Source organism: Dermacentor variabilis, chromosome 3 (assembly GCF_050947875.1).
Source record: "Dermacentor variabilis isolate Ectoservices chromosome 3, ASM5094787v1, whole genome shotgun sequence".
NCBI lineage: Eukaryota > Metazoa > Arthropoda > Arachnida > Ixodida > Ixodidae > Dermacentor > Dermacentor variabilis.
Window position 1 is genome coordinate 192492368 of NC_134570.1, and position 23140 is coordinate 192515507.

General features: G+C 46.9%; 1 protein-coding gene across 1 annotated transcript in view; it reads right to left on the reverse strand.

Annotated features, from left to right (window-relative positions):
- Positions 1-23140, reverse strand: part of LOC142574964 (cholinesterase-like) — a 44959-nt gene that overhangs the window by 11727 nt on the left and 10092 nt on the right. Inside the window, exon 2 of the mRNA XM_075683943.1 lies at positions 6419-6830. Within this exon, the coding sequence (XP_075540058.1) occupies positions 6419-6830 (412 nt within the window). The remainder of the gene's footprint in view (positions 1-6418; positions 6831-23140) is intronic.

Here is a 23140-nt window from a genome sequence, read left to right on the forward strand (position 1 = left end):
ATTGTCGTTATAAGTTGTCGTTAGAGATATTGGTCATTTCTTAGTCATCAGAAGTCATGACAAGTCATCTCAGTCATTACTCATTACTGGTCATTACTAACCATTTTAGTCATTTCTCATCATTTGTAGTCGTTATAAGTTGTCGTTAGACATATTGGTCATTTCATAGTCATATTACAAGTAATTTCAGTCATTATTAGTCATTCTTGCTCACTAGTAAGCATTTTTAGTAATTTGTAATTAATTGTGGTCATTACAAGCCGTCGCTAGACATATTGGTAATTTCGTAGCCATTAGTAGTCATTATATGTCATTAGTAGTCATTATTAGTCATTACTAGCCTATATTAACCTCTATCAATCCTTATTATAACGTTATCATTCACTAACTGTCATTATCAATCATTTTTTATTGTTTAATCTGTCTTCATATGGCGTGATGACGGTTCGACGGACGCTCCAGCGGTGAGGTCTGCTGACACAAACTTCACCATGAACCTAGAAAGGCTTTCGCCTTAAAAAAAAAGAAAACATGGGTAGCGGGACATCTGTTTCACAATGATAGGTAAGCAATCTCGCTATCTTATAATCTTGTGGATGGGGCGCTATCGCGCAGATTTATTGTCACACGTACACGGAACGCCTTACATATCTCTCTAACCCTCTGATGCTCACATTTGGCCACAATCACGCACTTCTCAGACATACGCGTGTACTTGCAACAAGAGGTGTACACTCGCCCACAAAATATTACGGGGTGCGCGAGCGCGTGGCGAAACGACCCTCCTCCCCTGCTAGCGGGGAAGCCCTGGTGTTGAGACCGGCGCCTGCACGCATGCGCGTCCCTCCGAGACTGCAAGGGTGCATGTTTCCGCGCTTCCTCCTTGCGCGCCTGCGATATCCGAATGTAGCCACGAGGTGCCCCTCTTGCGATATGCGCTGTGGCGGCTTCCACGGGCAGAACTATGTGAAGCGTGTTTAGAAGCGTGAGCTTGCGCGCGCCGCTGCGGCCGCTTTTTGTCGAGTCACGAGCGCTGCCGCGTAGGGCCCGCTAGCGAACGCAAGTCATTTTTTTTCTCTGCGCTGACCTTATCGTGGCCAATCTTCGTTGTTTCTTTCTTTTGACGAATGGGGCGTTTTCCCGCAGAAGATTATGGCACAAAAGGCGCTCTATAAAAGGAGACCGGCAAAACGAAAATGAGCTCTTGATTTCCGTTGCATAAACGAAGTCTTGCCCGTCGAAGTCGCCACAGCGCCAAACGCAATAGGGGCACCTCGCGGCTGCATTCGGATATCGCCGGAGCGCAAGGAGGAAGCGCGGAAACATGTACGCTTGCAGCCTCGCAGGGACGCGCATGCGTGCAGGCGTCGGTCTCGACACCAGGGGTTCACTGCTAGCAGAGGAGGAAAGTCGTTTCGCCACGCGCTCGCGCACCCCGCAATATTTTGTGGGCGAGTGTACATTACTAGATGACTTCCAATAGACCAGCTCATCAGATTGGTATCTTCACGCAGTCGTTCATTTACACATCGCCATTTTTTGGCGGATCTAGCATGAACAGCACGATAAAGGTATGCAACAGACATCACTTGTCCACTCTACGTACTTTTTGCGTAGTTCTTTTCACAGGTAATGATGGATGAATTTCTGTTATTTACGCGCATATACAGAGAACCAAGCATGCTTAGTACAGAAAAAAATATCCCCACGTCGGCTTTTCCTAAAATTATTTTGAAGCAGTGAGGCGCTTGATGAACGTAGGATATGATGACAACGCTTTTTCTACGTCGGTCATGCATAGTTCGTTCCGGTGCGCTTGCTTTTCTTAATTCAACGAGAAGCGATTCCGCTACCACTGTAAGCGAGATTACGGAGATTCAGCTGGGATAGCATTAAACTTGGATGGGTTACGGGGATAGCATTCAACTTGGCTGCTGAGGCACCTTTCTACAAAGTCCGTCCAAGATCTCCAGAGGGACGATTTCATACTTGCTTTTCCGATTCCCGGCTTCACATGCTTAGTGAATATTGCCAGCTTTACGATCGGGCGCGAAAAACATATTTAAATATAAAGAGATTCGTTTTTGTCCAGAGCTTCAGTAATGAATTTAGGCTCGCTTAAGTCTGATATTTTGGCGATGCTATGCTGCCCGTCACCCTGGTCATTACCACAACTGAAAAAAATCATCAACGTGCCGAAACACCCTTGCAGCAGAAATCACACCAAGGCAAGCCTCTGTCATATCGGGCTAATAAGAATGTCACTGATATTGAAGCTAAGCCCAGTGCACGCACTTTGCTTTTGGATAAATGAAGTGTCCGATCTTTCGATGAACGTTGACTGCAGGTAGAAGGTTAGAACCTCAAGGAAGCTGTGGATGTCTGCATTGGTGGGTTTTCGGATCAGCGAGCCCTAGTCTTAAAGGCTGAAGAATGCACTGCAGCTCAGTGGAGTGACCCGGAGCGTGCTCATATATGTGGCATAGCGCTTCGGTCTCAGCCACCTGCGCCATATCGTGTGATCGCCGCTCGCCGCGCGCACAGGTGCTTGATAAGCTGCACCTGGTAGCGTGGTTAGGACGCCCGAACCTTGATTGGTAGACGCGGAAAGGGCGGGATCGGATTACGCTCACCTCGTCATCATTAACTGCCCCGGGTTTGTTCGTCAGTGTTCGCTCTGTTGAGTCGTACATGGCAACCTTTAAGTTTGTCCGCGTTGCGCGCTTTGAGGTGCGTTTACGAGATGGGCATACTTGCTCTCAGGCACGCACCCAGAATTCTTTTTCGGGGAGGGCCCCCCAACCCAAGGTAACTTTTCCATGAAAATGATGGGGGGAGGGGAGTTACCTTTAATAGTAGAAACGTGAATATTGCCTACCGTTCGCCATAAAAACGAGTAAACACGCAAAAGAGGAATGAAATAAGGTGTATCTCACAGGTACGGCTGTGAGATGCACCTCTCGTTTACTTGACAAACACAGAACCACATCAAATGGACTCACGGAAGGAAAGAAGGGCAGGAAGAACACTGCCAAGAACAATTAAGTGAACAAGCGAAAGTCTAAAATAAAGATATCTAGTAGCAGTTTTTGAATTAGGTCTGGAAAAATTATAGAGAAATATATATTTGCGGAACCATAACAGTTCTTTTGAATCCCTCGCTTATCGCTCTACCAAGTGCCAAAACCGACTAGTATTGTTATTTGGGGCGTTGCGTAACGATGAGTGGCCGTCCGTCCTGTACAACCGCGTAGAGCGCCGGACGCTATGGTTCTAGAGGTACTGCGCCCACCGCAGAAGGTTAGGAAAACACCCACATAAGCTCAGCAGAGAAGTGGTTATGTCAGGCGGCTCGAATGATAACTGTAGAAGCGTCATTCAAAACACGCGGAATCATTCTCCACTTCCGGCGGCGTTTTCTCTAGTTCCTTCTTAATGAAAAGATGTTCCATAAATATTTTCACAAACAACAGTTAAATGTGTTAATTTTCGCTTTTCCTTCCTGTTTGGCTGTTGCCTCGGCTCTCTCCCTTAGTAGATTGCATAATTTCTCGACTCCTTTCGACTTTTGTTTCAAGTTGCCAATTTGCTCGAAAAGTGCTGTACAATTAGGGACAACAAGACGAGGTAACGGGTGACATTCATATTGCTTATGGGTTTAGCGGTTAGAGCAGGGTTTGGTACCGGACGCTGTTTCGCGCATGATCTTATTTTCCACCTATCTAACCCATATCGCGGGTATATGGTTCCGAGGTTCGGCCAGTGTCGCGGCGAGCCGTCGCTCGAGGAAGTAATGAGGCAAAAGGAAAAGGTAAACGCAGCTGGCGCTTTCTCAGGCCGCGACTCGTTCCAAAAGCGTACAGACCAGCTTACTACGAGCTGAATTCCTTTCCCGGTACCTGGATGAGTCTAAACAAAGGAGGTTGAACAAAAGAAGGAACAGCGATTCGCGTGACCGTCGCAATAGATAGTGACAACTGAACGCATCTCGAGTTTATCGCGCGGGCACCGAATTGATGAGGAAACTGGCCTTTACATCCAGAAGATGCCGATAACTAGCGCCATCCGAAAGGTTCGAGTGAAAGAGGCAGCAAAATTTTGACCGCCGAATAGCTGTCAATTCTCAAGCTTGATTTGGCAGCGCTTTAGGAATATGTGTGACGAGTGGTGGCGTGGGCAGGGGGGAGGGGAAAGTATGCCGCTTAATTTCGGGAGGGGGGGGCGGGGCCCCCCCGGGCCCTCCCTTCGGTGCGTGCCTGCTCGCTCTTCAGTGAAAGTTATGGTTTCACAGCCATGGGATTTCATCGTATAAATTGCAGAGTGTGTTGCGAGAACTTTAGAAAAACCGTTGAGGTCCCACGCACTGTTAGAATCGCTGTAAGCGAAGGATTCGCGACCTGGGAAGATTCAACGACGCAATACGGTAAGAGACTCCAAGGGGTCTTTTCTCGCATCGGCTGCACGGATTTCGCCACCTTACGCATCAGAGACGGTGACGAGACGCCCGAGAAGAAATCGAACACCACCGACCACAGCACCCAAGCTTCGGACCGACACAAGGAAAACTTCACTAAACATGGCATCCCACTCGCAAGCAGTCCTGCTGTCGATTGAAACTGTAGGATTAGGGTCATGGAAGTAAATCCAAACAAGCACAATATCTGAATAATTTCCTGTACTGGGCCTTGCAATACGATTATTGAGGAAATGTGCATGGCAGCACGGCTCCGTGGGCACTGATTTGGCCGGAGTTATTGAACGACGAGCTACTGAACCATCAGCCAAGACGGCAGGACTGCTGGAAGAAAACACGCGAGCGGTAAGTGAAACATAGACATCCAAAGCGCTGTCTGAATGCTAACCTCAGGGAGCAGTTGCCGTCAAGTATTCTTCAATCTCTAATCTGGCTGCGCATTGCAAACGCTGCCATTCCTATACCTTGCTTTAGGAAACCAAGGTCCTACTTCGTAATGAGCGCCCAATATCCCGCGATCTTGTCGGAGCATAACTTATGCATAAAGATTCTTTATCGTGTGTAAGCTAAACGTCTATGGCCCTGCACAACAAAGAAATATAATTCGTCAGCGCCACAATTTCCAGATGCGCCTTGCATATCTGGCGGGCCCACCACGTATATATACATTCTCGTCAGAGTAATAAAATATTTTGTCGGTGAGGTAGCGCACGTGTTGGTGTGTCTTCGTCCTTCGCTCGCTTAGTGCTGTTGGATTTAAAAATGACCATTTGTCGCGGATGTCATTGGTGCTTACCCTCCGCTTTTCGTGCTCACAACACGTGGACTCCCAACAAGCACCTGAGCGTTCATCCTAATGTTTAAGCTCGCCACACTCACCATGGGCGCTATAACGTAAAGATGTTCCAAATTTTTCTATTCCAATTCTGCAGTCAGCAATTAGCGATTGGTCAAAAACCGGTTTGGTCCAACAACACTTCCCCTGTCTGTCACACGAGGTCACGAAAACTGTGATAGCGCCGCATCTGATATGACGTTACACAGTGATTATGCATGATGGGACCGAACAAAAGAAAAAATAGTTATTTCTGATTCGACGCATTTACGTCATTACACCTCGGCGATTGGTGAAAACATTTAGGCCTGTAACCACTTCACCTGCCTGTCACGTAACGTCAGAAAACCGCAAAAATTTACCGCGTCAAAGTGACGTGTACGCGTTAAAGATGCATTAATACGTCCAAAAAAAGTGAATTTTTATGAATAGCCGCAGACTGCCCCGTTCCGAAAGGAATAAAAGATGGCTGCCGCCGATCGCTCAGGCACTGGCTACTCGCACCTGCCAGAGAGCGCGGGTTTATTTGCGTACAATAAAACTTTTTGCGTGGCCATGTAATGTTTTCGAGAACTTTCGGCACGTTTACAACCTCGCTCTGCCAACCCCTCTTTGCAGCGTTCAGCAGCATTGTTAACCTTCCGTTACATGCCACTGCGATTTTCGACCAGCCACCGCAAGCTAAGTAAGCGAAAGCGGACTAATCGCAGACGCCGGCACCATCCTCTTCATCCGGTTATCTATTTTCAGTGCACTGGCTTGGCCCCATCGAATCCCTCTCCACTTGAGCGTGCTCCTCGCCTCTTGTCAGGCAATAAAACAAGCCGCTCAGTGTAGGCAATGTTAATCGTTTTTAAAGCAAAAAATAAAAGTGACCTCCTAAAAATGACGAGAGTGATTGATCTCTTCAGACAACCTCGCAGGTCACCGCCCGATGTTCGCGTCGGCGCTCACGCAAATTTGACATCAGGAGATTGGAATAAAAACATATTGGAATAGTTTTACGTTATATGGCCCCGTTCTGCGTAACGACGAACCCAACAGCGATGACTCATGACTGCACATTTGGTGCCAGGCATACGTCCCGGCAGACATCTACATCAACTTGCCTCGAGCTGCGGTCGTAGGCACTCTTGGGCACGAAGATGTCTATGCTAAGGCAGTCCTCCTCGGCGGACGCGTTGGCCTGAGACTCGAAGTACTCGCCGCCGGCTACCTGGGCGCAGCGCACGTCTTCCCGCTCGGTGGCGTTGAACGTGCCCGACCACGGCGCGTGGCGCTGGGGCACGCGGTATCGGCGCGGGCCCACGGGTGGCTGAGCGTAAGGCACGCCGTAGTAGGCCACCACCTTCCTGCCGAGCACCTGCAGCGCGACGCCACGGATGGGCCCGAGGTTTGTGGACACTGTCAGGTCCTCCTCGGCCGCTCTGCCCTCGCGGGACTTCGCGTCTCCCGACGCGCCCGCTCGGTGGAGGGCGAACAAGGCGACGAGCAAAATGACGCCACCCGCCACTGCGAACACTGCGTATCGTCGATGGAGAGAGAGCAGTATTGTGACAGTAATTTTAGAGATAAAAAATATTCATTGGGTACCGAATGGCCGCAGGGAGGTAGCCTACAGTATTTCGTTCTTCTCAAAGAAATCGAAAAGTTTTGTCATGGTTTTCGCACAGTTACAGCATTTCTAAAACATAGTAGGCGGATGCGGCAGAAGAGTAGCATTTCCAGAAAGATGGCTGGTGTGCGTAATCGACCACGTGTGAGCCATAAGATATTTCTTGGATCCAGGTAAAAAACGATATATGTACCCCTTCCTGGAGATTTAAGAAGGTAATTGCTACCCATAAATTGAAGTGAAGCGTTCGCGTACGGTCTCCGTAACAATATAGATGCTCAGTGGAAGACATTATTCGTTAAGAATAACTATCACTGTTGAAAGAACTGCCAGTAAAAGGTGTTTCGCTTTGATCGAAGTATTCCACGCATTGAAGTTTAATGCAAGCGTACGTCTGGAAAACAGCACTCCCAATTTCCTAAGGATTTGGAACTATATATAACAAACACGATGTCTACCAGGAAAATATGACGCGATTTACATTAAGCTCGTTTTGCCTACATATTGAATTTCACTGCACATTCTGAATGTGCATAATTGTGCTTTGCCAAAAACTAAACAGGGAGGAATGTCATACACTCGTGTAACTCGGAAAAAAAGCTTCGCAATACAAGAAAAAAATGTCTTCGTCCGGGATTCGACGCGGCCACCAACATCACTTCCGGGTGGACTGTCTGTGCTAATCTGGAGACTAGCAATTTCCAGGGCGAACGCGAATTAGTCAGAATCTCCAACATGGACGAATTTTTCTTGAACTACGGGATTTTCTTTGAGAAGTCCCTACGCGTTTCTATTGCATCTGTACCCCACTGTCCGGTAGGCGAGAATTGTTCCCTTATATAAAGTTTTGTCTACCCTTCAGATTTCCGCAAAACTGATTTGCTGAAGTGCAGAAAGAGTGGAAATGTAATGTCTTAAAATTTTTTAGCGTTTTCAGCTCTAGTTTTCTTGCTGTAAAATACCAAGAAAAGAGATAGAAACGCACATGAAGAAAGCCATGCACAAATGCGATCTCTTAAGCAGTGCGCACTCTGTAGTACCAACGCAGTCTGCTGGTGGTGTAGTGCTACACTACCAACATAGTGTATTCAGCCAGCGTTGCCAACATTCGTATAAAGGCCACAAATCGCTGAAAACAAATAACCTCCAAATACCAGCGCCCTACGGTTCAACTGTAACGTTACCTTCATCCACGTTGCGTTAGATTAAAAATGCTTCTGCACGTTGAAAGGTTGGGTATCTTTAATACGTTTTAGTGTAGAGAATGCGGAGAAACATTTCTAATACGGCCCGCGAAGGATGATGTAAAGTAGAAAGCCATCGGTCTACTCAGTATTCTAGGATACCAAATGCTAGAAATGTTCACTTCCTTTGGCTTGCTCTCTGAATGACTGAAGAGGGCAGCAGGTCCTGCTGTCTCATGTTTTGCACAATACTGGATAATTCGTGGCCATACATAGCATATTCCTTTTCACTAGCACAGTCGCGTCGCAACATTTGATGGTGAGCAGAGATCAGAAGATGTATGGTTGAGGAGATCATTAATAATAGGCGCCGACGAGAAGCGGCTTCCTGCGTCCGAGCCGCTTCCGAAGTTTTCCGGGGAGGGGCGCAGGGCAAGCCCCGCCTCCCCGGCGTTCCCGAAGTGTCAATACGGGAGTTCCGTCACTCACATCATTTGAGGTTTCGTTTGAGTTGCTTCTACCTTTTTACCTGAAATCTTATTGTGGCTACTAAAGCTTACCGCATCATTGTTGGAGAGGTCGTGACCACCTTTTCATACCTTCGCTTTATTTCTGCAAATCTTGACATTAGGAAGACAAACGCATTAGAAGCATGAGCGGCAGCTACCTTATTCGTAATTTATCACTTGTGCATTTTTTTTTCGGCTGCAGCCCTTAGGCGCCCATTCCAGCGGCGAGCGTCGGCGTTGTCGCTTGTAACCGAGCGAAGAGGCAGCGAAAGACGAAAGCGAAAGCGGAGTGCAGCGGAAAATGAAAGACGTCGATAGCGAAGAGAGCGGCAGGAGGGAAGTGGAGGAGGAGGGTATGCGTGAGAAGGAACGCATACTGCCGTGCAAGACGGTCTTTGCGAAGACGAAGGCTACAACATGGTGCCCAGATAAGGGCGCGTCGTCTGAAGCAAAACGCTGCATGAGCGGAGGTCTGTCTGCGGCGGCTGCAGTGAATCGCACCCACGCGCTGCCTCTGGCCGTCTCCCGATTAGCAAGGCTGTCGTGCCACTTGTCGCCCTGTTTACAAAGTGCCGCACGAGACAGATTACCTGCGCCAGCCAACTTGTAGCGAAAAGAAAGCATGCGTATACAGCTGTGCTCAAATTTCGTATTAGGGAGTATTGTTATCTCCGGTGAATTAAAAAAAAAATTAAAACACCATTCAGATGCACAATATGTTTAAATATATGCACAGCGAAGTGTGTATTATATTTTTTAAAGAGAAGGAGGTAGCCAACTAACAAATACTTCTAATAGTAAGTATAGCTTATGCGAAGAGAATGAATATGTCGCTGTATGTGCACCTAGCGTCAAATTACTTTGCGTGCTCTTTTGACCCTGAAGAATACCTGCAGACTTAAGATACCCCTTCGGTGGAGTCACTTATGAAAGGCATGTAAAAAATGCACGTCAACAATATGTGCCCCAATATTGCTTCTCTGTCCAGTAAGCAATCATAGCGACTCATGAATAAAAAAAGAAAGTTCTTCCAATAATATACAACACTCACTAGGGATTGCAAGATGGCCTCTTGCATGCAGAGGTTATAAAATAGCAGGATTAATTCGAAATCAAAATCGAAGTTGTGCGCAGCAGCGCTTATACTCGGACTCAGTAAATAAAAGGAGGAGGCTGCAGTTTCAATGGAAAGGTCAAGCAAGAATAGTGATAGCGAAGTATAAGGCAATCACACGAAGGAAATTCGCACAACAGACAGACGCCAGATTCTCGGAGCTGTGAGATGAGTCGGCCAGACTGTAAAATTGATCTGTCTCCTATCATGAGGTCCCGTAAACACTGATATAAGGTCACCACTGTATATATATATATATATATATATATATATATATATATATATATATATATATACAGACACACAGGATCCGCAAAGCTGGTCGGGCTCCAACACCCCTCCCCCCCCCCCCCCCTGAAAATTGAAAACTTTCAGGCTATGCTAGTTACAACTTTATCAAATTTAAGGGCATGTGAAACGAGTTGAAAGGGGCAGAAACCTGCAATAATCTCTTTGTATTGAGACAGTGCATAGAACGGCCTTTTCACAACGAATCGCTAGTGCGAGCGCTTTCTTGATTACATCGCCGCCTGTGCAAGCCACTGTACTTTCTTTCTTTTTCTGACAAACGTGCCAGTTGAAACGCGAAGCCCGCTATGTCAGTTCCGTCATTTCAGTAGGAACGTAGGCTTACCGAAAACGCAGCATACGCAGAACCTGAATTCTTGATCCATTCGCACCGGCATAGCTTCAACTGGCTGCTGCTGCTGCTCTGCTTCTTCTTCATTCAGAAGTGCATTCAGAAGTGACAGTGCTTGCAAGGGCAGAACACGCTCCGGAAAAAAATGTCCCAAGCATTCAAGGAGACGGGAAAACAAACAGAAAAACTGTTATCGTGAGCGCATCGGAAAAAAATAATATCGCAGAAGGGCAGCGGATTGGGCGAGTTGGTGTTCCATGGTAACAATAAAATTCAAACAGCGCTAGACGACAGCACCAGAAAGAGGAGGTGACAAAGACGGCGCTGAATTTTCTCTCGCCTAAATTCATGTAACAAAATTTTAGGTTGTTACCTCCATTTTCTGAACACTTAAGCAAAGTCTTCCCGACTCTTGGCCAATCCCCGCGAGTGGGTAAGCGCCAAACTCATCAAGGACATCATCATCATCATCAGCTTACAACTGATTTATTTAAAGTGGGAAGTCAACTTATACGTACAAACTGGGCACGCATGCGCCCGATCATACATCGATGATCAGATACAAACTCCGGTCAGCCAACATACGCACGCGATGTACCTGCCTTGCAATCTACCCTTTATGCAGCAATGTCATTTCTTTGGCTGACAAGATTAAAGATGTTTTGCTAACGCCACTATTGGGTTGCTGGGTGCTGGGTGCTCCTGGGTTGTGTTAGCAACCCAGGAGTGAAAAACCTTTTCTAAACTACGCGTCTTGTCACTCTAAGCTTGTTAAATTCGGAATTGTAACAGGACGTATTGGTATGGCTGTAAAAATTGTGTACTCATCAAATGTCCAGTAGCCTGATGGTCCAAGCCCAGGGATGCAGAGAAGCCAGTTCTGCAGATTCTGTAATTGTGGCTGGTGCTAATAAGATTATAAAAGCGCTGAAATGTTCGGAACAGGCCAAAAAAAATGTTGCGGGGAAAAAAGTTGTTGTCATGCCTTATGAGCACGCGTTGTCACATCGTTTAAAGAGGGTAGGGGCCAAGTATGGTGTGAGGGTCGTTTCTTCTGCTCCGATGAAGCTGGGTAAATTAGGGGCAGCAGTTCAGAGGAAGCAGGAAGGCTTTAAACGGAATGCTACTTGCAAGGTATATCATGTTAATAAGTACATCAGCTGCAAGAAGGGCGCTGTTTACCAAATTCCTTTATCTTGTGGTCAAACTTACATAGGCCAGACAGGCCGTTGCATCAATATTAGACTAAGGGAGCATGCCAATTCATTGAACAAAAAAGACACTAACCTGGCAAAGCATGCAGCATTTTTAAATGCGTACCTTTCTTTGACGATACACAATTGTTATTTTTTCATAATGACAAGTAGAAGTCGCTGAAGCATTCCATATCATCAGAAAATCTAATAGTTGCGTTAGCAAAACATCTTTAATCTTGTCAACGAAAAGAAATGGCATTGCTGCATAAAGGGTAGATTGCAAGGCAGGTACATCGCGTGCGTATGTTGGTTGTTCAGAGTTTGTATCTGATCATCGATGTATGACCGGGCGCATGCGTGCCCAGTTTGTACGTATAAGTTGACTTCCTACTTCAAATAAATCAGTTGTAAGTTCAGTGCCGTGTTTGTCACCTCCTCTTTCTGGTGCTGTCGTCTAGCGCTGTTCAAATTTTATTGTTACCATGGAATAATATCGCGACTTAATATCCTTGGCTTATGAATGCAAATCTCTCAAACCGAAGGTCGCTAATGCTCATGGGTGTGCGTAATAGCAAAAAAAAATGCAGTGGCTTAGCTCGGCTATGCCAGTATATACGTAGCGAAAGCTAAGGCATAGCATGGTTAGCCTTGGTTAATCTTGATTGCAAGTCCAGGTTAGTCTGGTTGTCTAGCTATGTTGCGGCGTTTAGCCAGTCGTTCGGCGCGCTGTTCGTCTGTTTCCTGGTCGATTCGTTTCCTCTTCATCTCGTTCCGGTGTCGATTCCAGGCCTCCTCCTGCTTATCAGAATTGTCCCTGTCCATACTGCCGCCTCAACTGCGGTTGCGGCGCGCGCGAGTTCTACTTTTCAATCCTCCATGTTATCAGGCATGCGACGCAGCTGGCAAACGCAACGACGAGGAACGCGGTGTGACGTCATGTGCCTCTTCGGAGCACGGCCACGGCGAAGTCGCAAGTTCGCGGCCAGTAAAGCTTTCGCTTTAAAAAAGAATATTTGGACATAAGACCCACTAACGAATGCATTTTATGTCTTCTCATAAACCTAATTCCAAATGCTAATGATAAGCACCTCTCGCTTTATCGTGAGGGCGACGCCTCCGGTGGCACCGGCGCACCAAGCTTCTCATCTCCGAGGCCATGCGCAGATTTCTCGGCAGTGCCACTAGATGTCGCGGCGTGTCCAGAAAGAAGCGCGGGCGAGAGACAGAGAGAGAGAGGAGTTTAATGATACGAAATGCAGAGGTCGGCCTGAGGTATATTCCTCTAGCCAGCTACTCGGCGTTGGGGGAAGGGGAAGAGAGAAAGAAAGAGGGAAGAAAGAGGCGCCTGATGGGTGACGATGGCGAGAGAAGGAGGATGTGAAACATATGCCAAGCCGTTTGGCATGCTCAAAGCCTACAGTCCAGGCCTTTTCTTTTGAAAAAGTTCAGTAACGCCTGGATGGCCTTCAAACTCGATTGAGCGTATGGCCAAAGGCCTAAAATAACGTCCTCCGACAGCAGTGGGCTGTCGAGACCCGTAAGGTCATTGTTCAACTTTTGACGCTCTTTCACGTACGGCAGTCACAAAGCACATGACCTACAGTCTCATTCACATTGCACAGCTCACAGTCTGCAGAATCAGTGCGTCGCATGAGGTGCACGTATCCGCGCGTAAACGCTACCCCCAGCCTTAGTCTGTGGAGAAGACTGGCAGACCTGCGTTGAATTTTCAGTGGTAGCCTAAATTTCATGGTAGGGTCCAATCTCTGGAGTCGTCTGTGGCGATTATCCGGATTGCCCCAGTGCTCTTCTGCCGATTTTCGGATGACAATGGAGAGGAGGCAGTTGGCGTCCGCTCTTGAAAAAGCAATTGCAAGCAGTGACTCTGGTTCTTCGAGTGCTTCCTAGGCTTCGGCATCGGCCAGTTCGTTGCCGTGTATACCGAAGCCCGGTTGCCGTATTTCACTTCACATGATGCAATATTTATCGCACCGAAAGCTCGAGTTTCGTCTCTCGGGATGGAGATCTCAGTCGCAGGTGTCGATGCAGCCCCCCCCCCCCCCCTGGTGGCTGCAAGCAACCATTTGGTCGCACGCCACACTGATCGCAGCGATCTTCTGTTGAAACTGAGCGCAGACCCGTGAGAAATATTCAGCAGTTTATTTTGGGAAATGGCGATAGGTCGCGCGGGACAACGTTTATAGATACTTTTTTATCTATAAACGTTGACTGAACAAGCCTTGAACAGTGCAACTGATTGAGTGCACGAGCTCGCGGGATGGAATCGCAGGCACGGCAGCCGCATTTCGATGGGGCCGAAATGCTAAAGCACCCGTGTACTTAGATTAAGGTGCACGTTAAAGAACCCCGGGTGGTCCATATTTCTGACGGCGTCTATATTTCCGGCACCACGGCGCGCCTCATAATCGAATCGTGTCTTTGACACGTAAAACACCATGATATTGTAACGAATTGCGGGGAACCGTGCACAGCGCAAGCGGTACATACCTTCAGCAGAGATACTGGAACAAGGAAGATAAAATTAATAATAATATTTGGGGTTTTACGTGCCAAAACCACTTTCTGATTATGAGGCACGCCGTAGTGGAGGACTCCGGAAATTTTGACCACCTGGGGTTCTTTAACGTGCACCTAAATCTAAGCACACGGGTGTTTTCGCATTTCGCCCCCATCGAAATGCGGCCGCCGTAGCCGGGATTCGATCCCGCGACCTCGTGCTCAGCAGCCCAACACCATAGCCACTGAGCAACTACGGCGGGTGGAAGATAAAACTCTTAGGTCAGACTAGGTTCTGTGATTTGCGTTAATTGACGCGCTACGTTGGGGATCAAGCGGCGTTTTCTTTTCACGCTGGTGTCGTGTCGTGATAGTACGTACTTTTTAACGCATTTCCTTTATTCATGCTTTGTGCGAGCTGCCAATACTATAGGAAGTGTCACTCACAAGATGCCATTGACCTTCGAATGTCGTCCTAATGTTTTTGTGTTGGTTGCGCTCGAGGTACTCGCGATATACGAAAAGAGCAGTTGCAGTCTGGTATGCTTTTACGGACGGATCAATCGAAATAATACGCAATGACGGTCCAATTCTCTGTCGAACGGACATGACACGACAGCATAGTATCGAACGTTTCAACGTCACGCTATACGCGCGGTTATCTAGTTGCAATCTCTTGGTTTCGGCTTTCACGCGTATTTCTCCGGGTGAATATGTCTCATTTCAGGGTTATGTTCCTTGTGTTGCGAGATACGACTGCTTGTGAAGCTTGCAAGGCGAACGTGCAAACTACATATCGTAGTGAATGATCTACAATAGCATCTTAGCGCCTTGACAAGGTATAAGCCGCATCGTTAATTTGTTTTCGAAGATTTAAGGGGCGATAAGCATCACTTAAACAGGTTTATCTATTTTTTTTCTGATGTATCGTTTTCGTCCTGCACAGCAACTAGTACAGTTCAATGTATTGCAGAGTTTGTATACTTATTGCGCCTGTATTTGACCTCATACTAAAACGTAATTGCATGCCGCACTTACTTCAGCACATTGGATTCCTTTTGTTTATGCTAGTCGCAACTTATTGCCGCAATGTAAGAAATTACTTTGCAGTGAACATCCCTTCCTTTCGTTGCTTCTAACTATCTGACCACTGTGAAACACATGCAACAAAGTTAAAACTCGGCAAACACCTTGTTTCGATAAAAAGTTTATACCACGTTAAACAAAATCAAATGAAGATTGGGCCGTGAAGTCAGCTGGTTGCATCCCTTCCTGTGAATGATTACACCTTTTCAAGTGCGGATGGTTCTTCTATATCCACAGCTAATAAAGTGTGCCCAACAAGACAGAGACGAAGGGGCTAATGAATTTGTAATTATATGTTAACTGCATAAAGTCGTAACCATATGCCGCCATTACTGCCTCTATACAATAAGTATCATGCAACTTGCAAAAATATGCAAGGACACCATCACATCTGTGTATCCGAATATTGTTTTTTGTTGGATTGTGAGATGGAGCTGCTTGCTGTTTTATTCCACAGCATGGTTTAGTGGCATGTGCGCGCAGACTCCCCAACATACCCAGTCTAGAATCGGCCAAATGCCACTCAGCGGAGCTTGCTATGACCCCTATTCACCAAATTCTACTCAGCAAGGCTCACACGCGTTCAGTGAGCCTCACGGGTCGGTTCAAGCCTTATTGAACTGCCGTTTGAGCGAGTTCACAGAGCTATGTATACGTTACCTGACAATAAAGTTGTGCCCTATGCGATGCATATGCAAACATTGCATAGGAGTCCGTATTGCATCGGATGAAAATGAAGAAAGTTGTACACATTGCATTTAGTTTTATAGAACTTAATTGACCGCTGCGCGAAAGCTTCGCATCGCGTTGATTCCAAAAGTGCATTGGATCTGCGTATCTTTTTTCTTTGGCAATGTTGTTGACTATCTTCGTCATTAGTGGGTGGTCACAAAGTGCATATATATCAACGCAAAGTTGAATGAAAAAGCGCTTACACCACTGTAAGTACAATAATCAGAACATAATACAAACACATGCGCATAAGGTGCACACGAATGCTAATTAAATGCACACGGAGCCACAACAGATTGGGGTGCTTGCTTTAATTTCCAGTGAAGGAACCATAACGCGTGCTTCAGTTGCACATGCTTTTTGGTGATCTGGGGATTTCATTCCTACTTTGAGATAATTTACTGAAGCAGGCAGAAGCACACGCACGTCAGCGAGATTGGTCGATAGTTCCGATAGCTTATCACTAAACTTACGCTTACCACTACGAATACAAAATTCTAGCGCTCTATTTTGTTAATAAACAAACAAATGTACTTCTAATAACGCACCGGTTAGGAGTACATGCCGGCGCACTACGTGCTGCAAGATATTGATTTAAGCTTCTTGATAGAGAATTACAGTAGACTTCAGCGCGAGACACAGGACGAGAAAGTAGACGACGCCCATGTTAGAATGTCCTGAGCTCCGTACACAAGCGACTACAGCTCATAAAAATTGTGTGGTGTCGGCTATTACGCCCTTCGAAATATTCAGAGATGACTTCTATACATAATTTCAGCACAGGCGCCGCGATGGCCGAACCAGGCTCGCTCTAAAATGGACGCTCACAACACAAATTTCATTGCGTGTTCAATAAGCACACGGCTTCCTTCGAGGGCAGACGCGAGCTTTCGGCTCGGCGCTTCCTGCTAACTTTGGTGCAAAAACAGGGCTACGAGCAGGAGCCGCTTATGCGCAATTACACACGATGTACACACATCATTTCATCAGTAGCTGATGCTAAGCACGGGTAGCGCCAGGGTCGTTTTGCGCTGACATGACGATTTCGCTGCAGCCAAATTCCGAATACTGCATATGCTGTGAGGATAACTACATGGGCTTGTTGATAGGTCCCCCTAAAATTTGTTGTAGCGCAGGTACAGCGACATGGGACGTTAGAAGGCACACGAGACAGCACAGAGCGCTGAACGACCAGCTGCGGACAGCTGTTTACGTCCGTCACGTCTAGTCGCATTGAACTTTGGGAACCGCTGTTGCGTACTGCAAAGCAATCTTAAACTTGGAAGCGTTTTAAAATTACAAGACACACGTAATATTTGCTGCTGTTAGAGAAAGGCCAATAATATCGTGATGCGCACGTTTTTCCCATTACATTGGAAAAAGTATGCGGCTACGCCATAAAATGTGGCAGCAAGCAACGCTGTGGGTCGCACCAGTCGCATTATTGAAATTGCAGTCGTGTGAAATGAGCACTGAAAAAATGGCATTGCGACACGTGTGACTGCACGGATTTTTTACGCTCCAGTTGCAACGTGTGAAAGGAGCCTTTATGCGTCTCAGCGCTCGCGCACATTGGCGCGCCCTACAGTTCGGAGGCCACGTGCAGGCTTCGAAGCCGCGGCGCTAGATTGCGCTGGTGTTCGTACACCTTCCACAAGTACTTCGATTTAAAGTGGATGGACGTATCAACGAGTCAGCAGTCGAGATAAGCAAGAGACGTGTAGAATACTGGCGAAAAAAAAAGCATGGTTACTGCCATATAGGCAGCGGTACAAGGCAGATGGATAATTCTTGAGGAAGAAAAAAAGAAGACTAAGATGCATACAATAATGATAGAATCAAAAGCATGTACAGCATACCTGGTGAACTCAAGCCGTTTAGGTGACTGTCAGCGCCATCTTTCAAAGGCGATGCCAATAGAGCTTCTCCAGCATCAAGCGCCAAAGAGGAGTCCCGCTATAGTACAGGCCTCACACATAACTAATTTCGGTGGTGCCAATATGCTGTGTGGCTATATTAGGCCCCTTTAGTTGGACGTACGCTGCACATGCGTACACAGTACACAATATGTTGCTTACGCTGCATATGAAGCACGGCACAACACATTTAGTTTAATGTGCCGTGATACGCTTCGCTCAACTAGAAATGTCACATACGAGGTGCAAGCGTTCTAGGCTGCTCCTCAGTGACACCAAACGTCAGGAGTATACTAAGTTTCACTAATGGCGTGGGCTCTGCGATCAGTGCTCTGGACGACCGCGGAGGTCATAGTAACGGCCACGAGCATCCAAGTCAACCCGCTTATTTGAACTTCCCCTAGCTTGTCGACATCGTGTTTCAACTCAACGTAGACGGGATTTACTCTGGGGGTGATGTTGCTGTCTGCGTTAGACGCCATTGCCTCCATCACGCTCTCTCGTTTGTTCGAGGTCCAGCGAGAGCGTCAAGTAGTAAGCCGCGCGTTACGCATGCAGCGTCTGGTTACGGGCGTACGCACGCATCCGTGAAATAGACGCATTCCGTTATGCGCATGCGTACTTCTTTCCCGTACCCTTGCAGCGTACGCAGGCTTGCTACATACGACCAACTAAAAGTGTCACTGATTCAATGCAAATGCATTTCCGACGACTGTCGTAGTGAGATCGGCTCTGCCCCAATTTGTATTTATTGCGCGAAATGAATGGCAGTAACGCAAGGGGTAACTATAGTTTCATTACATTTAAACACACACATACGCACATAAAAAGCGTGCGCACAACGCTAAAGAGTTGAATGAAACTTCCAAATCGGGCAAACAAGCACAAGCGTTCGGAGGTGATGTGATAACTTTATTTGGAATCCGGCGATTGGGAGGCCCGGGCCTGGGGCCGCCTAGATGGCCACTGAGAGCTGCTGCTCCCGTGCGGCTTCCTTGGGTCGCTGGACCGCTCAAAGTTGGTCTTGCAGTTCTGAGCTGAGCAGCACGGCCGACCACCGCGCCCGTAGATTTTCTGGGGAGACTGCCATATTATTTTGGTATATTTCACATCCCCACAACATGTGTTGAAGTGTGGCTATAACAGACTTGCATAGCTTGCACATATCGCTCTCGTATATATCAGGGTAGAAAGTTTTTAGTTGCACGGGACTCGTATAAGTTTCTGTTTGTAGTCGCCTCCAAGTAACGGACTCAGCTCTGTTCAGTTTAGTGTGAGGCGGTGGTAACACTCGCCTCCGATTTTGATAGAATTTGGTAATATCGCTAAATCTTGTTAATATATCTTTTTCTCTCTAGATTTCATCCTCCGCGTTCTCCTGACCGATGGAAGTGACTCTTTGCTCAGCTCGGCGAGTAAGACCTCGAGCTTCGCGGTGTGCTACCTCGTTGAGGTTGACTGCGGGAATGTCTGGAGTCGTATGGGCTGGGAACCAGAGCAATTGCCTGCCGTTCATCTCTGCATTCGAGAATTTTGCTTCATTGACTCTGATGATGTGCCATGCCTTAGGAGAGATCCTACCTTTTGCATAATTTCTGATGGCCGCTTGAGAATCGCTAATGATGTACTGAGTATTCGTGCAGACCAATGCTAGTGCAATGGCTACCTTCTCTGCTGTCTCGGAATGTTTGGTATTAACTGATACGCTTGTAAGGGGTTTTTGGGTGTGATCTACGATTACTGCTACATAGCTATTTCTGTCTGGGTATTCAGCCACGCCTACGAAGGTTGCTTTGTCGTCTGACCCAAAGCTTCGGATGATTTTCTCTGCTCTACTCTTGCGTCTGCCGTCGTTGTAACCTGGATGCATGTTCTTGGGTATATATGGTACTAGGAATTTGTCACGGATTTCTCTCGTTATCGTCCTCTGTTCCCCGTATAGATTGTGGTAATTCATTCCTAGTTTGCTTAGTATATGCCGTCCCGTTTTGGTTTTGGTGAGTCGCTCTGCTTGAGACGTTTGTTGTGGTTCTATGAGTCCGCCCAGTGTGTTGTGGAGTCCTAACTTTAGCAGGAGATCCGGGCTCGTACTGATGGGAATCCCTAGTGCTAGTTCTTATGCTTTTTTATCATGTTGTTAATTTCACGCTTTTCAGCTGCAAACCAATTGTGGAAGGCTGCTATGTATGTGATCTGACTGATTACGAAGGATTGTATCAGCCGTATGATACTTTCTTCCTTCATACCTTGGTGCTTGTTAGTAATTCGCTTAATTAATCTCCTGGTGTTTGTTACCATTGTGTCTAACTTCTTTATGGTTTCCCTATTTGTGCCTTTGTTCTCGATTACCAGACCCAGCACCTTGAGCTGGTTGACTATTGGGATATTCCGCCCGTTCTTGGTGTGTAGCTTGATTTCCTCATGAGCCTTGTTTCTGTCGTATTCTTTGGGAGGCCTGCCTCTAAGTGTGGGGCGGTACAATAGAAGATCAGATTTCTCTGCATAGCATGTGAGACCTGTTCCTATGAGGTGTTCCTCTACTGTGTTAATTGCAGTCTGGAGTCGTTCTATTGATCCGTCGCTGCCATCACAGGTCCAGATCGTAATATCGTCCGCGTAGATTGTGTGATTCAGGGACTCTATGTGATTTAATTTTTCGGGGAGTCCCATCAAGACGAGATTAAACAGCATCGGCGAGATGACAGCGCCTTGCGGCGTGCCCCCCCCCCCCCCCATGTCGATCTCGGGCGACTTGAGCCCTCCGACGGAGATGACTGCTTTCCTATCTGATAGAAAGCTCTTCGCGTAGTTATACGTCCGTTGACCTAGTCCTATTCGTTCGGTATTTTCCAATATGGCTGCGTGGTTGGCATTATCGAAAGCTTCTTTAAGATCAAGGCCCCAGATGGCCCTTGTCGAGCACGTTTTATAATCGATTATCTGATGCCTAATTTGGAGCATCGCATCTTGTGTGGAAAGATTTTTGCGAAATCCTATCATTGTATCTGGGTATATGTTATTATCCTCTAAGAAGTTGTCTACTCTGTTTAAAATTACATGTTCCATTAATTTTCCGACGCAGGATGCTAGGGAGATTGGTCTGAGGTTGTCGATCTCAAGCTTCTTACCAGGTTTTGGAATGAGCGTTGTCGTCGCTTTTTTCCATTGAGCTGGCACTTCTCCCTTTACCCAACACTCATTTATGTATTCTGTTAGTTTGGCTATCGATTCATCATCGAGGTTCCTGAGAGTCTTGTTGGTTATACCGTGCGAAGCTGGGGCGGATTTGGTGTTTAACTTCTGTAGGGCCGCGCGGATTTCTGCCTCCGTGAGTTACTCGTCTAATTTTGCGTTTGTATTCCCGTTGTAGCTAGGATAGATGCAAGGGGGTGCCTGTGTTATGTATTTCTGCTGTAATTCATTGAGAAATTCCTCTTCTGTGACCTCATATGCGTGTATTAAGTTATTAATGGCTTGCATGTGATTTTTCTTGTTGTTGTCATGGTCAAGCAGGAACCTGAGCATGTGCCAGGTTTTTCCGGTGCTTAATTGTCCGTCCATGGAATTACATGTCTCGTCCCATTGTTGTTAGGTCAATTGCTTAGCATGTTCTTCTATTTTTTTTTGTTGAGGAGCGCTATACGCTTTCTTAACTTTCCGTTATGCTTCTGACCGCTAAGTCTATTCTGAAGCGACTGCTTAGCTTCTCACATGTGGAGAAGTCTGCTGTCGCATTTATCCAAGTTAGATTGAGGTGGTGCTATTTTTGTGGCAGCTTTGACGTCATCACTGAGCACCTTAGTCCATTGTTCTATGTCTGCGATTGATCTTTGCTGTGTCGTCTCTCGCGTTCTACGAAATAGTTGGCAGTCTACTAATTTGATCTGCCGTTCCTTGGGTCTATTCGGCCCTTCTCTGACGTGTAACTCCAATATGCAGTGGTCACTACCCAAATCTTCCAGTGCGTTGCGCCACGTCGCCTTTTCAATATTCTTGGTAAAGATTCGGTCTGGGGTTGTGTCCCTGTTTAGCGCCGTGCCTACTCTGGTTGGAGTGGCGGGGTCTGTGACGAGCGTGAGGCCCAATTCTTGCGAGTCGTTCCATAAGTCCCTTCCTTTTGCTCTGGTATATAAGTATCCCCACGTGGTGTGTGGGGCATTAAAGTCTCCTCCTATAACTACCGGATTTTCTCCAGCAAGTCTGAGTGTTTTCTGGAATAGGTTCTTCAATTTGTGTTTATGTAGCATGGGGTTGCTATAAATGTTGAGAATAAATAAGCTATGTCCTGTGTTCTTCTTGTGGGATGAGTTCCAATAGAATATTGTCAATGTGCGTTATGTCTGTGTTGTGCCGCACACAAGTTATGTTTCTTTTTACCACCGTGGTTAATGCCCTGGTGTCTCTTTCGGCATAGCCAAAAGATCTGTATCCTGCTAGCTTTGAAATCCCGTGTGTTTCCTGCAGAATTATGACGTCCGGTGAATCCTTATCTTTTAAATACTGCTGCAAAACTGACTTGTTTTCGTAACTTCTACAATTCCACTGCCATATCCTGAACCCTTTTTTAGCGCGCCTCATTTCGGGTGCGACCATGGGAGAGAGAGAGAGAGATAATTATGTGGTTCTGAAGTGGGTAAGGATTGTGGTGCTTCTGACGCAACGGAGGGGAGTCCATTACCTGGTGATTCGTTTGCCTCTAGGATGTCTAATCTATTCATAACTGTTGCTATTGCTTTAGTCATTTGATCATTTCGTCCCGTTTTTAATTTGACTTTTGTATCTCTGCTAGGGTCTTTTGAATATCGGCTAATGCTTTATCTTCCACTGCGTTACCTTGTTCATCACTGATGGCGCGGGCCTTGCGTTTGAGTGGAGGGTGTCATCCCCTTCGTCCATCTTATTGTCCGGGATTTCAGATGGCTCTTTCGTGCTCGCGTGTGGAGCGGGAGTCACATGATTTATTCGGTTTTTCCCTTCCTTGAGAATTTTTATTTCATCACTCATACGTGCTAGCAAAATCCTCAACTGCGCGTTCTCGTGTTTTAGTTGCTTGATCTCGTTATTAATGGTAGCCTCCCCACCAGCCCCCGGGCGCACGCCATCGACCACGTCCGCCCAGCTCACCGTGTTTGTCTGGTTTGCTGAAGAGGATGGCCTAGTTCTGGACCTGGATCTGGATCGTGTCCCCGGTGTCCTGGAGCCGGACTAGGATAAGGATCTGGTAGTGGATGGAGACCTTGTTCTCGATCTGGAGCGCCGTTCCCTGGTATTTAGGAGGCCAGGCGTTCCGCGAGACTCTGCTCTGTCTTCTCTTGAGATAGC